Consider the following 13,701-nt stretch of genomic DNA (forward strand, 5'->3'; position numbering starts at 1 on the left):
AGAAATTTAGAATTAAAAGAGATGCGGCTGAATAAGAAAGACATGAGGCTCTATAATGAATAAACATTTCTCTGCTGTAAGAGACTGAAGATTTAATAATGAGAATTGATTTTTGTTGCGTTATGAGAGCAGCAACTTGCAACTTGCAACTTGCATCTAATTAATTTCATCTGTTTTAGTGTTACTTTTAATAATGAGGGAGCACTGCCAGACGGTAAAATTAAACGTTGCCATTTTACAGTCGTGCTCATTAGATGAGCCAGATTCTAGAACAGTAGAACTAGTAAACACAGATAAAATATTCTGGGTTCCGGCTTTTCGTCGGAGCAGCCACCATAACCCAAAAGTCTATTGAACAAACAATACGAGATGAACCCAATTTTTACTCCTGGGCTGGCCAGTGGCCACCGGGGAACCACTGCAATTACACAGATTTAGGTGTAACAAAAATTTACCTGTACATATTTTCGTGTTCCAAACTTTAGCTTTACATATTTTCGTGTTTCAACATCATGATCCACCAGAAGGTTTTCAAGACTTGAAGAAAGAACAGATGATACGTATAGACATATGAATATACTTTTCTAGGAAATAATTGATGACGATCAGCCATTGAAACGGGATGACTTCTGCTTTCAACTTCCGAGTGCTCGATTTACATATTTGACTGGTGCAGTTGGTTTGATCTCCCTATCATGTGATATTGTATGTCTTGGGTACTGGGACCTAAATCCTAACAAAAGATTATGAGATTTATCCTGGAGGCTGAAAAAAAAACCTACAAAGGAGCCTCGTTGAACATAACCCTCTTATTGTCTTCAATCCGAATGACAAAATTACAAATATTTCCTGGAAGCCAGTATGACTACTTTGTCTCCCCATTTTTCATTGGAATCTCCTTTTTTTTCCCCCTATCTTAATGCGTCATCCATTTGTGCTAGTTAAGAGAGTGACAATCTCATTGTCACGGAGGTCAGATTTTGATATGAGCTTATCTGCAGTATTACCATCTTCATCTATGGCATGTGGATCAGCTCCCCTGCAAAAAGGGGAGATAAATGATAAAACAGATAATTATGGTACTAACAGCTTCAACGAGCTGTGCTATAACTTAACTAATACAATAAAGTGATTTGAACACAAATCCACTTGATCAACCATTAAGAGACAGAGACACCATTCATTTCAAAGCTTAACTTATCAAAAGGTTCAGTGAGGGTAGCTAAACTCTAATGGTCATGAAAGATAATTGATGCTCTCAACATTATTGGTTGAACAACCAATTAATGTGGGCGCATATGAGCATATTGGCTACTCAGTAGAACTAACAGCCACAATAGTCTCTTACATTTTCTTTGAAAGAAATCCTACTAAAAAGCTGGAAGAATTAGATAAAAAGTCAGAAGAAACAGAATTTGAGAAAAAGAAATGTCAGCTAATTCTGAATGTCAAACATAAGGTTATGGAGAAGCCCATTTGAAGGTGACACCAACAGCAAATTTACCATTGATAGGCAGAGACGGAGCTGGAAATATAGTTTACAGGGGGGCAAGTTCAGAATGAATTCAATATAATGGTTCACAACTTCAACTCCTGGGAGCATTTCAATTAAGTTCATGAAGACAGGAGCTAAATTCTTCAAGTCATGGGGGCATTTCAATTAAGTTTACAAGAGCAGGGGCTTAAATAATGGATGCAATGTACGATCTTATAATCAACTGGGGGCAGCTGCCCCCACTTGTGTATGCTAGCTCCGTCCTTGTTGATAGCAATGGGAAGGACCAAAATTTGGTCAGAACAGAGAGCCCAATCGGAGTCCTTGAGAAATCATTTCTCAAGGTTATGACGACTTTTTTCCCAACACAATACTTAGGTTGGCAGGGGATTTGGTTTCTTGACCGCATAGGATTTCTTTATGCCACTATCCTTATATTTGAAGTACAGTGGTTGATTAATCATCTTGAGAGGCTGAAACCTCTTTTTTCATAAATTAATCATCATCAAGGGGCTGAAACTTTATTATTATTATTTTTTTTTGGAACTGAAAATGCAGATTGAGGGTTATGCAGCCCTCTACCCGATAACAATTCTGTTAACCAGTCATAGGAAATATGGTACAAGTTAGACTAGTGACTCCTTGGGTATCTTGTAATTTCTTTCAGATCCTCTGTTTCATGTTTTCCTCCAAGTTTATATATGATACTTGGGCTCTCGGGGGAGGATGGGAGGGGAGAGGGTGTGTGATGGGGGTTCCGTGTAAAAAGCTCTAACTGCTACATTGTCTTGGGTGTTCATTGTGTTGTGTATTTCCTTGCTACTTGAAAAATCTTCTGCACTTTGTGAAGCTAGGAAAGTCTCAATTTGATGGAATTATAGGATAGCAGCAGTTTTGTGGATAATTTGGTTGGATAAAATCAAGAGGTGTTTTCAGTAGTCTTGAGAAAAAGATGTCAAATACTTTTGGGACTAAACTGATTTTCTTGCATTCTTATGGGCACCAAAGGCATCAAAGCTTCTACCTTCTGACATTCATTTGTTTCTCACTCACCATAATTTGGAGGTAGGAGTCAAATGATTCTTGTTTTGAAGAGCTTACTTCTTATGGCTGTCTTTAGCAGATGTCCATACTCAGACTTGTGTGTACCTCTGGTTCATTTAAATTATGAAGTTTTGCCTCTTTACTAAAATGTTCTGTTTCTCATCCCCAATGACCCAAAAAAGAAAAGGGAAAAAAAAAAATTCCTGATTGGAGACTTAACAAAAGGGCATGAAGAAAATGAAGAATTACCTTGCAAGTAGCAGTTTCGCAATTGCGGGTTTCCTGCTGATAATACAATGATGCAGCGGCGTTCTACCTCTTGAATCAGAAACATTTATTTTTGCACCATACTGTAGGAGAAGCTCCACCATGCCAATGTCAGCATTTAAACATGCAAGGTGAAGCAGTGAACAGCCATCAGAAGCCTCTTCTATGAGCTCATCTCCACTTCTATGCATTGAGTTCAAATAGCTCAAAGGATCATCCAAAGTGTCACCATCAAAGCAATCAATTTTTTTATCATCCCTTTCATGCTCTTCCATTTCCATCACAGTGGCCAAAGGCAAGCGTTTACCATATGAAGCTTGCCCATGGATGGCATTGACATTTGGTTCAGAGCAGATTATATGGCAGTAAACTGCTTTCTTGTCATTATCACGGACACTTTCCCACAACTGCTGTGCCACTGAAAGAAGGTGGTGATGGTCCTTTCTCTTATGAACAAAAATTTTCTCAGCATACTGCATGTAGAGAAAACCATCAACTCTCGGTCCCAAATGATATACTTTTACCATAGAGATGCATGTAAACCACAAAACTTATCACACTGTAAAAGGAGGTCGGGTGAATGTAGAAACTTGATAACTTTAAACAAACAGCTGAAAACTTGGTGGAGAGACTGATACATGTCAGTGGAAAATGCAAGTAAACTAGTCATTGGATTTAATAGCTAAGTCAAAAAACAAGGAGGAAATGATCAATATCAAGAACCGCGAGAAGAGCACATTAAACTAAGAATCCATGATGCTCGTTCCTCTTGGGTTGGGACACACCGGACTGACCGGAGTTAGGTAGGGGCTCGGTTTATATTTATATAATATTAAAAAAAAAAAAAGCAGAGCAGAGGTATCCATAAAAGGACAGCCAACTGGTCATGAGGTGATGGGGAATCTATGGTTATTTTTAGAAGTGACAAGAGGGTATACTTGTAAGTATAAAAATGTGTTGCCAATTATTCAACTACCAACTAAGAGAAGAGGTGGGTGGAAGAAAAAATGGAAGAAAGAAGCTACCAAAATCAAGCACAGAAAGCAGAGCAAGAAGAATCAAACTAGCTCACAAGGTTTCATATTTTGATTAACCAAATTAATGTCATATCTTTTTTAAAATTTTTAAGATTCTTTTTCTCATTAAATAAAAAACTGAAGAAATTACATGTGATTAAAAATCAAAATCACCAAGCAGTTGGTTGGATAAGAATATTCAATGGGTAATATAACAATGCTTATAATTGAATACAACAAATAGAGTTCTCTTAACTTCAGAAGCTGGTTCAGGCAAACAATATTCATAAGCTATAAGCCGTTGTGAGAGAAAGAGGAAATGAGAAGGGAGAAATTGAGTTCTTTGTAGTGTTACCTTTGCATGAATATACTGCTCTTTTACTGAAATGGAATCATCAGGATTGGGTTTTCTCACAATAAACCGTTTCTGTTTGTCAGTCCTCGAAAAGCTAAACCACAGAACTAACAACTTATTAGAACAGAAACAAACTTCGCAATCAGATCAAGGTATCCATCACTTACCCCATATGCCTCTCATCAGTTAAGGAATTATTTCCAATACGCAACAACTCCTCCCAGACTGAGTTTGCATAGATATTTCCCAGTGACTGAAACAAATTTAGGACAGATGGTTCCCACACTTTAACATCAAGTGTCAGTGATCTCACCTGCATTGAAGTTTATCAAGGAGAGCTGCATTAATAAAAAATAAAAATGGAAGGAGACTTTCAATTAGGTTTAAGCCTCACAATTTAAACGTCCTATGCAATCCATGTGGTTTTCCTCATGACCTATGCAATCCATGTGGTTTTCCTCAGGAAACATTTAAATGAAAATTACCAATCCCTGAACATGAAAAGAGGTGAGGTCCCCTAAAGAAACCTTCATGACTTACTTTTGATATATGAACTCCAAGATTACGATGAACACCAGAGCATTGAATACATATAAGAACACCGAGGTTTAGGGATGCCCAATCTGGTTCAGATGCACCACAATCAGCACACTTGTTATTCCCGTATACTCTTCTTAACAAATCAATTGGCTTCTCATTCTTAACAATATATTCCAGGTCACCCAAACTTTTTGATGAATGCAAATGATCTCCACCGGTAATGTTTTTAGATGCATGTTCCTCAATTGTTGTCTGATCAACATAAGGGGAATCCACCAAGAGGCCACTTTCACGGATGAAGCAACGATCAAAGCTTTCTTTAGGACCAGAAGAAAGACACTGACGTATAATAGAATTGTGATAATTCAGATAATTTAGAGATATCAATGACTACATATAATGATAACATGCTTAACATTTACCCTCTCAGGTGTTTGGAAACTTAGTAGGGAAGCAATTACTCCATTTATTTTTTCGATCCAGTCCATTTGGTCCAGAGTATTCTCTGCCTACATTACGAAGGAAACACAAATAAGATCTGCTGATTAATATTGACATATTCCTATGATCCAGTAAGTATTTGCAAAAACAATTACCCTCAACTTTGGATTCCAGGTTCCATAATGAATTCACAAGTTTTATGCACATGTTGGATGTTGAACGGATACCTGCAAAGTATATACTTTTGTTGGAGAGATGATCCTGAAACAGAATCTTAAATCTGACTGATCAGCATCGGGCTTAATTGTGGAGGTCAAAAGATTCACAGTGTGACGTGCAACAGATTTTTCATCATGTACACCACCGTGGTAATGGGAAGAAAGCCATCGACTCAGCAACCCCTGACTAGTTTCAGAGGGATTACTTCTCTGTATAGCAGACTGACTCCCAGCTGCCTGAAATTGCATACTCACATTTAACATGGAAGGGGAGACTTGAAGAGAAGGATTGTCCAGTTAATTAAATTACAAGTAATCTTCCAGCCAACAACTCACTGAATTCCAGCTCCAAGGTTTACGGTAATAGTACAACAGCCCTCGACTATCAAGTACAAAAAATCTTCTTTTCCAGTCAGCTCTCAAATTTGATGATCGTTTTGAGAGATACCCTTGTTTAATGGTTTGAACCTGAAAATTTGTAGCATTGGCTTAAAGATGTAAAGGTTGAAACAACTGCAGTTGAGTCTAAAAAATCGAAAATCAAATCAGAAAATACCTTTCCTTTCACAGCAGATTGCATAGCTGCCTCTATCAATTTATTTGAATTCCTTGGAAAAGGTTTTACATCGTCTCCACTAGGAGAACCAAGAGAACCATTTAAACATTGCTTACTTTCTCGATCAATCTGCTTAAGATAGTCCTGCATCCTTTGATGAAGAGATGCCTGCTCATAGTCAGAACATTCTCTTGATTGCTGTGCATAAGCCAGAACCTGAAAACCCAACAGCCAAAAATTTAACACTGACCAATTTAAAAGAAAAAATATATATTTTTACAACGAAAAAGGGGGAATTGAAGACAACTTTGTTGCTAGCAGCCAACAGTGAGACAATGTGCCACTCGGCGCAGACATTCAAGGGAACAGGAGATCAGCAGAAAGTGCTGGGCTTATTGCAGTGTCTGGCTAACTGAGAGTTACAGTCATAACCAAAGAAAGTAACAAGAATTGAGTGCCTGCAGGCTATTTATTAACAATTATAGGGCTATCTTTCCATTCGTTCAGTTTGGCTAGAAAATTTCCTATCCATAGAAAGGATTGCTAGAACTGCACGGGATGTTGATGTTGAGAAGGTATTAGACCAAAATGGTACCAATTTGATAGTCCAAATATATTCAACCAGTGAATGAAAGTTTATGATTTCATTATCCAAAGGGCTTTAGAGATGATTCCCTTCATATTTATAGGTACTGACGATAAAGTCCTTGTGGATTTGTCAGACCTGGTTAATTAAGTAAAAAAGAAAGCATTTCACACCATCTCAGAGAAAACAAAACTAGAGAATCAGACCTGGTTAATAAATGGCTCCATCTGATGTAGCAGCTCATATCCCTGAGAGGAACAAAGTTTCAGAAGCTACGCAAGTATATTATTTCTTATGGGAAGAGGAGGCTGACTTTTGAGCTCATAATCATATTGTACCTGTTTGAAGAATCGAAGGTGAGCATCCATTGTCCCACCAACAGCCTCCAACAACTCAAACCTCTTTTTCGCTTCAACATTAGAGAGAGCACCAACCTGAATATGGAAAAGCATGCAATATATAAGAGTTGCCTACCCTAGACGACATAGTTACTTAGTTGCACCGAGTTTCCTTGTTAAAATAAATGTACCAGATTGAAGCGAGCTTGCTCAAATGAGGTTCTTGCATTGTGAAGATCCTGGAATCTCAACCAAATTAGAATTTTAAAAACGTACCTGTGTAAACTACCAATTAGCTAATCAATCTATCCATTAGAACAAACATAAGTTATGTTTTAAATAGTTGATATACGTCCTCTATGACAACAGCTACATCCATCCTTGTGCTCTTCCTCAATGAAAGAAACTTCTCACGTGCCTGCAATACAAAATTACCATCACCATTGAATGCCACTGTAAAGAAGATACTGGCCATATAGCACCAACATGACACATTTCTCCATACAAGTTAGCCACAAGTTCATTGTAAAACTATTCCAATTTTCTGAAACGAACCTCAAGATGCTCATATTACTCGAGATGATTTTATAGTAAAATTAGGACTATCTTAAAGATCCCTTTCTCGATTTCACAGAACCTAGTATAAGAATCCAAATATTGAACATATTATCAGGTAGATTTAGAAACTTTTCTATATTGAACATATTATCAGGTAGATTTAGAAACTTTTCTTCCAATTCCATTGTTCTTCTTATTTTGGTTTGCAATCAAGAGTTTGAAGACAAATGTGTCAATATGTGCATGGTACATTTATTAAATTAAAAAAATATTCAGGGGAACCCATAGATATTTTAACTAGATTCTAAACTATCCAAATAATTTATTGAACCATTGAGATATTTGAACAAACTTAAAAGGAACATACATATACACAAACATATTATATATGTATCAACCTATGAAATTTCAAGAAAGTCATGACTATAAATCAAAGTGCAATCACCAAGGATAGAAGGCATGTTGATGCTAGCGAGAATCTATATCTATCAGCAATGCAAAAATATATGAAAAGTTCTGGAGAAAGTGAGCAAGCATGAATACAGAAGAGTACTCAAACAAGTAATAAGTTCTCAAATTATCAACTCTTGTGATTTGGAATCCACCTGATCATATATAAGGGAAGCCTTGTCAAAACGTTTTCGGGCCTCCTGCACCAATTTGAGAGTACTGAAAAATGAATCTCTTTGGAAACACAACCGGAAAATAGAACTCATAAAAAGATAAGAACAAATCAAAGAAGGAGCTAATTATAATTCGAAATGGTTAATGTTAAAAATAAATCTAAAAAGATTATAACTCTAGGTACCGTGTAATAGAGGACTTAAACTGGAGAATAGAAACAGACCAACTTCACAGTTTGTTATCTTGAAATAAAAATCTTCGTAATTACAACTTTTTTAACATTGTATTACAAAGGCAATGAAGCAAAGGGCAAGTTTAAAGTCTGTGGATGTGCAATACAGATAGAAACTCTGTGTTTTTTTTTTTTTTTTTTTTTTTGGGGTGGCGAAATCTTATAATCATATAGATCCTATACTACTTATAAAATCTGATCAGTATTCTATTGCATAGATCTGCAATCTTAAGGGATTCTTTTTTGTCAACACCTTGTTCACTTTTGTACATGTATTTTTTTCTTAATAGAAGTTTCTTTGTTTCCTAAATGAAATAAAAACGAAAAAGAAATGAGAAAATCAGACAACACATAAGTTACTACTACCATATGTATAAACATACCTATTTTTTTAGATGCAATGTGTATGCACAAAAATATACAAATTTTCTCTTACAAAAAGATGAAGGCATGGAAACAGAAAAGATATTGGGTAAGGAATTAAGTTTTATGTCAGACAATGAAAAGCTCGAGGATGCAATTTATTTTGGCCATCCCACAAAAGTGTTGATAAAATGCATCATTATTGTTCTTCATGTGGTGCTAAATTGTGTGATCTTAAAATGAATGAAGACTACATGTTGTTTCTTATCAATCTCTTTAGTGACCAATAGGATGACCAACAGGATTGTCCCAAAAAATAAAAAATAAAAATCCCATTCATTATCTGTTTCTTAGGAAGATGCATTGATCTATTTTTTCAAGTCTATGACCTCAAGCAGCGGATTGATCATACAAAGTTAGACACTGAGATGATATAGAGTTGAAAATTCAATTAAAACACCGTGTTCATGGGATTAATCATGATATCATAAGATACTTTAAGCCCCGTCAAGCTTAGGCCTCTGTCTTAAGGATGGAACTCAGTATGCAAGAGAAGGGATCACCTTCATGCATGTGCACAATCTAGAATGTGGAAATATAATGTCCATCACATTAACACTGTATGCAGCACTCAGGTTCTTTAGGACAATGTCTTAACAATTTCATAAATGAACTTCAGCAAGTTCTGAAAGCTTTATAGAAAATCAGTGAAATGAAAATTATTATCTTTATCACAAAAGAGACGGCCTATAACTTTCCAACCAATCTGAGTAATAAAGTGAAAACTTAAGAACAAAACCAGGTGGGCTTGGTCTAAAATGAGCTAAACGTATTCCATGGAAACGAATCTTACGATTGGAATCAAAGTTGGACTTAACTGTGGTGTCCATCCAATCTCATGGCCTTGATAACTCTTTAATTCAATAATTATTCATGATGTAACTGAAAACTAAAAATAAGGTGTTAATTATATTTGCCAAAGACCCAACTCAAATAAGATTATCAAATTTACCACTATTTATCCCACTCATACAAGTAAAATAAAATCTAATCCAGCTTAAATAAGGAAAAAAAAATATCACCTTAATAAATTCTAATTTCAACAGAGGTTGTCCTATATCAGAAAAATGCAAGAATAAAACTATGTGGGTTTATCCTGAAACAACAATATCATATTGTGCATAACCCATATAATTATAAACATAAAACTTTCAAACTTGCATTCTTCATATCTTTTTTCCCCCCACCATCTACTATTCAATGTACAAAACAAGCACAAATCTCAGCATGCTTTCACCCCTAGATTTTGGGAGTTGTTGTGTCTCCCACAACATGTCCTAATCAAAACTGGACACATGTTTATGTCCACAGAGCAGTGATACACAAAATAGATTCTGACTTCCAAAACTACGAAGAACAGAAACTTGCATAAGGTGTACAAAATACCTTAACATCCTGCAGATCAACATTGACAAAATGCAGTAACCTTTCATTCAGCATATCCTCTACCTGAGAAAGCCAATCACAGGATGTCAGCAGAGGAAATCAATCAAGTTCCCCATGTCTCCTAAATCTTTCACTGGAATAGTAAAGCTCAAATCTAGCAAGCTACAAATTAACTGATGACCCACAATTTTAACCAGGAGCATGTGATGGCCTCTCTATTACAGCAGGAAATTCCAAACATTTCATTGAAATGCTTTGAAAGTATCAGACAGCGAAAAAAAAAATTCATTGTTTTCTTTAATGATTATTGGCAGGAGAGAAACAAGAAAAACATACATGATAACTAACTAAATAAAGACCAAGGACTGGGAAAAACCAGGTTACATCAAGAGGCAATCCTGTATTTGATGATCCCTTTTTTTCACAGAAATTTACTTCTAATTTGAGCTTCATGCATTTAAGAGAAACTAGAAACTTACAAGAAGGAAAAATACCAAGGGTTGTTAGAAGCATTTTTAACTCAATTAATGATGGCCACAATGCAAGAATGCAAGTTAATCAGTAATGTTTGCCTTCTCTGGAAACTAACTAAAGAGGGTCATTATTTATTTCTTGTAAAATTGCTCCATTCATTCAGAATTTAAGGGACAAAAACAGCTGAAAATTTGTAAATTCAGATTTCAGTCTATTTCAGTTGACAATTGTCTAATATAGTCTGGATTCTAGCATGAGTTTGGGTTTAACAAGCCGTTGAAGCGCAGACTAACTTAATTTGGAACTCGTTTAGTACGAATCAGCTATGTACAAATAGAAGTCCAAATAGCCCTTTGCAGTGATTTTTCTTTTTTCAAACAACAGCAGTCGCATTATAAAAGGGACAGGACCTTCAATTATCAGGATGACATGTCATAACAAATTTTTGCAGTCTTACAGGAGCACCAGAAACAAGAAACCGTCGCATGCATATTAGAACGATAAGAGCACAAGATTTTCTACCTTTGATCGAAGAACTTCTTTGTATGTACCGATTTCTCTCAAAGCAATTGTGAATTTGGTCATGACAGGGCCTGCAGACACATTAAGTTTCTCAGTAGTAACAGAACTAAACATATTGAGCTACTTGTTAAGCTCCTTTAAAACATTTTGAATGAAAACAAAGGCCACATGGAACGAAAGTTCCAGTTGAAGCAACAACATTACTGTATAAGTTCGGCCCAGAAAAAAAAGATGTGTCAGATAGAAGTGCAATCAAGCAGCTGTAGTTAGCTTGTTAAAAGCTCTTTCAGGCCCATCCAATGGTCTAAACAAACAAAATCCTCACTCCAAGCTCAGTTGCTTGCAGAGAAAATTTCAGGCAACACAGAGCTTGAATAAGGTGGGCTCAGTTGTGCTATACTTTTAAACAAGTTTTTGACGCAATGATTTTGTACAACTCAAGAACAAAAACACATACCAATTAATTCAAACACATTCTCAAAGCTAAACCTACGCATACATGCCAAAAGAGGAAATTTTTCATAACATATCCTGGGGGCAGAAATAGGAATACATACCACCAAGAGCAACACAAATAGGATCATTATGGCCACCACCGAAACTTTCAAGAGCACTTACAAAAGCAATATCGCCATCGTACCCCTCTCCAAGCCCTTCTCTGATATTTATAGATGACTGTGTAAGAACATCGATGAACATAAAAACTTATAGAAAAAAATAATATGATGGTCGAGAAAGTAATCTGGCCATAACATTTCTGCAATTGGCACTTTTGGAAATAACATTGTATTGCATCTGATACCAGTAAGCTTTCATCAACAAACGTTTTCCAGACCAAATATAAGGAATTTTTACAATCCAATAGCCTTTTGATCCTGATTTTAGAAATCCCCAGAGTGCTCTGGCCTAAGGAGGCAGAGATGCCATGAATTCCAGCTTCCAGGAAGCCACTCAACAATTTTAAGAGTTAGAAGCAGTCAGGAACCTTCTACTCCAGTGAGTAATTGTCTGCAGTGAAATTTCATTTGACCGCACAGATATAAAATTTCAATTGAGAGAGACATTTTCCAATGGTGTAATTTTTATAGGAGGATGGAAGTCATTTTCTGGCTAAAGCAGATTATGGTTCTCTTCTTGTTTCCAATGTAGCATTTTCTGTCCACAAATCAGTACTTCGAATGATTCTGATGACTGATAATTTAACCAATAAAAGTTGTTTCATCCTAGTAGCTGTTCTTTGTACACAATTGAAGCATAATCAAATTTCTCGTAATTTATGTAATTTTCTCTTCTCCCTCTCCAAGTTTTTTGATCCGTTCATGGTATTCAAACCGTTGAGTGGCCGAAGCTTAAAAAAGAAGAAGCTAGCAGGTTGTTGATGAGGACTGCTGCCCCCTCATTGCAAACTTTGTTGCATTTAGAATGAAAAAGAGAAAAAGGTTGCTCAGGGAATGTAAACTATAAACATGAGGCCATAGAAGATATTACGAGTCTCGATTTTTCAGCTAGGGATCATTAGTCTCCCAGAACAAATACACAATCAAATGCATACTAAAAGCTTAAAATACCTGCCAACTTCAAAATTATAGAAAGAGCGTAATAGAGCATTGGGAATGTAGAGTTACGTGTACTTGCGACACCCTTTGTAAAACTTTAAACATCTCCCTCGCAATGCTTCATCAGTCTCCTCCATACATTGTATCTGTTCGCCAAACAGTATATTATCAGGGCACTCACTCTCTAAATATTTTGAAGCCGAATATAATACACAAGGAAAATCCACTGTCATTTGTATGCAATTTAAACAACATAAAACTTAAACATCTTCTCATTATATAAAATGGCATTGTAACAAAAGCAATTCAAAAGCTTTTCTGTCTACCCCCCCCCCCCCCCTTACAAGTTTAACACAATATAAAAATCACTTGCGCAACCTAAAACGCATCGTTTTGAAATGCATGAAAGTGAAGCATTAATCAAGTAAGATTTTGCTTAAAACAACAGTTAAGAACAAAATGGAATTTGATAACAAAAAAAAGACTACAAAAAAAGAAAAAAAAAGAAAAGAAAAAGGAACCTGTTGCCGAAACATAGGAGAATCGTCAAGTTTCGTGAACTGCATTTTAGAATCGATACGATGAATTTCTCTCTTCTTCTTCTCTGAAGATAAAAGAAAATTAAAAGAAGATAACAATTAAGAAATATTTATTAATTCTTTCTTCTTTTGTTAGTGCGTTTTGTGTTTGGCTTAAATGGCCGCAATTGAAGGAGCTTTTTGTTTCTTAAGTGTTTGCGAATTTTCATGGCTGTCACTAAATAAATAAAAAACAAAAAACAAAAAAAAACCAAAAAAACAAATCACCCGCCTTCCAGTTTCTCTCTCCAGTCTGTACTAGCAAATGTATAGTTTATTTGTCATTTTGGGAAAAAGAAAAAGCCGTTTTGACTGTCAATGCAACGGTGTCGTTTTATTTGAAATTTGCCAAACGTGGGAGAATCCTCGCAATAATTAACTACTGATTAATTAAATAATAAATCGCTTCGAGATTGTGGGGTCCATGAAAAAAAAAAAAGGAAACGAACCTTAGTCGCACTTTGGCGGCAAGCGTGTGAGACACGCTCCGCA

At 36.0% G+C, this 13,701-nt stretch overlaps 1 protein-coding gene across 3 annotated transcripts; it reads right to left on the minus strand.

Annotated features, from left to right (window-relative positions):
* Positions 1 to 365: 365 nt before the first annotated feature.
* Positions 366 to 13,374, minus strand: LOC18043476 (ADP-ribosylation factor GTPase-activating protein AGD1). Of its 3 annotated transcripts, XM_024186038.1 has the most exons (19): positions 13,153 to 13,374; positions 12,701 to 12,777; positions 11,633 to 11,733; positions 11,076 to 11,146; positions 10,080 to 10,142; positions 8,020 to 8,064; positions 7,209 to 7,274; positions 7,048 to 7,095; positions 6,857 to 6,952; positions 6,725 to 6,766; positions 5,933 to 6,148; positions 5,713 to 5,844; positions 5,386 to 5,613; positions 5,140 to 5,226; positions 4,718 to 5,056; positions 4,345 to 4,490; positions 4,178 to 4,271; positions 2,789 to 3,279; positions 366 to 1,039 (listed from the first exon to the last, which is right to left on the minus strand). In XM_024186038.1, exons 1-19 carry the CDS (start codon positions 13,195 to 13,197, stop codon positions 925 to 927), a joined length of 2,502 nt encoding a protein of 833 aa, XP_024041806.1. In that variant the 5' UTR covers positions 13,198 to 13,374; the 3' UTR covers positions 366 to 924. The 3 variants fall into 3 exon arrangements, with proteins under 3 accessions (XP_024041806.1, XP_024041807.1, XP_006436948.2); XM_024186039.1 differs by lacking the exon at positions 8,020 to 8,064; XM_006436885.2 differs by lacking the exon at positions 13,153 to 13,374 and having other exon boundaries at positions 11,633 to 12,481; positions 12,644 to 12,776.
* Positions 13,375 to 13,701: the final 327 nt, after the last annotated feature.

This window comes from Citrus clementina, unplaced genomic scaffold (genome assembly GCF_000493195.1).
Source record: "Citrus clementina cultivar Clemenules unplaced genomic scaffold, Citrus_clementina_v1.0 scaffold_4, whole genome shotgun sequence".
NCBI lineage: Eukaryota > Viridiplantae > Streptophyta > Magnoliopsida > Sapindales > Rutaceae > Citrus > Citrus x clementina.

Excerpts from the sequence above, each read along its gene's own strand:
- LOC18043476 (XM_024186038.1), bottom strand. The coding sequence starts at position 13,197 with ATGCAGTTCACGAAACTTGACGATTCTCCTATGTTTCGGCAACAG. Across the intron at positions 11,734-12,700 it reads AAAGGGTGTCGCAAGTACAC|AGAAGGGCTTGGAGAGGGGT; the intron begins GTAACTCTACAT and ends TATAAATATCAG. Across the intron at positions 1,040-2,788 it reads GCGAAACTGCTACTTGCAAG|GGGAGCTGATCCACATGCCA; the intron begins GTAATTCTTCAT and ends CCCTTTTTGCAG.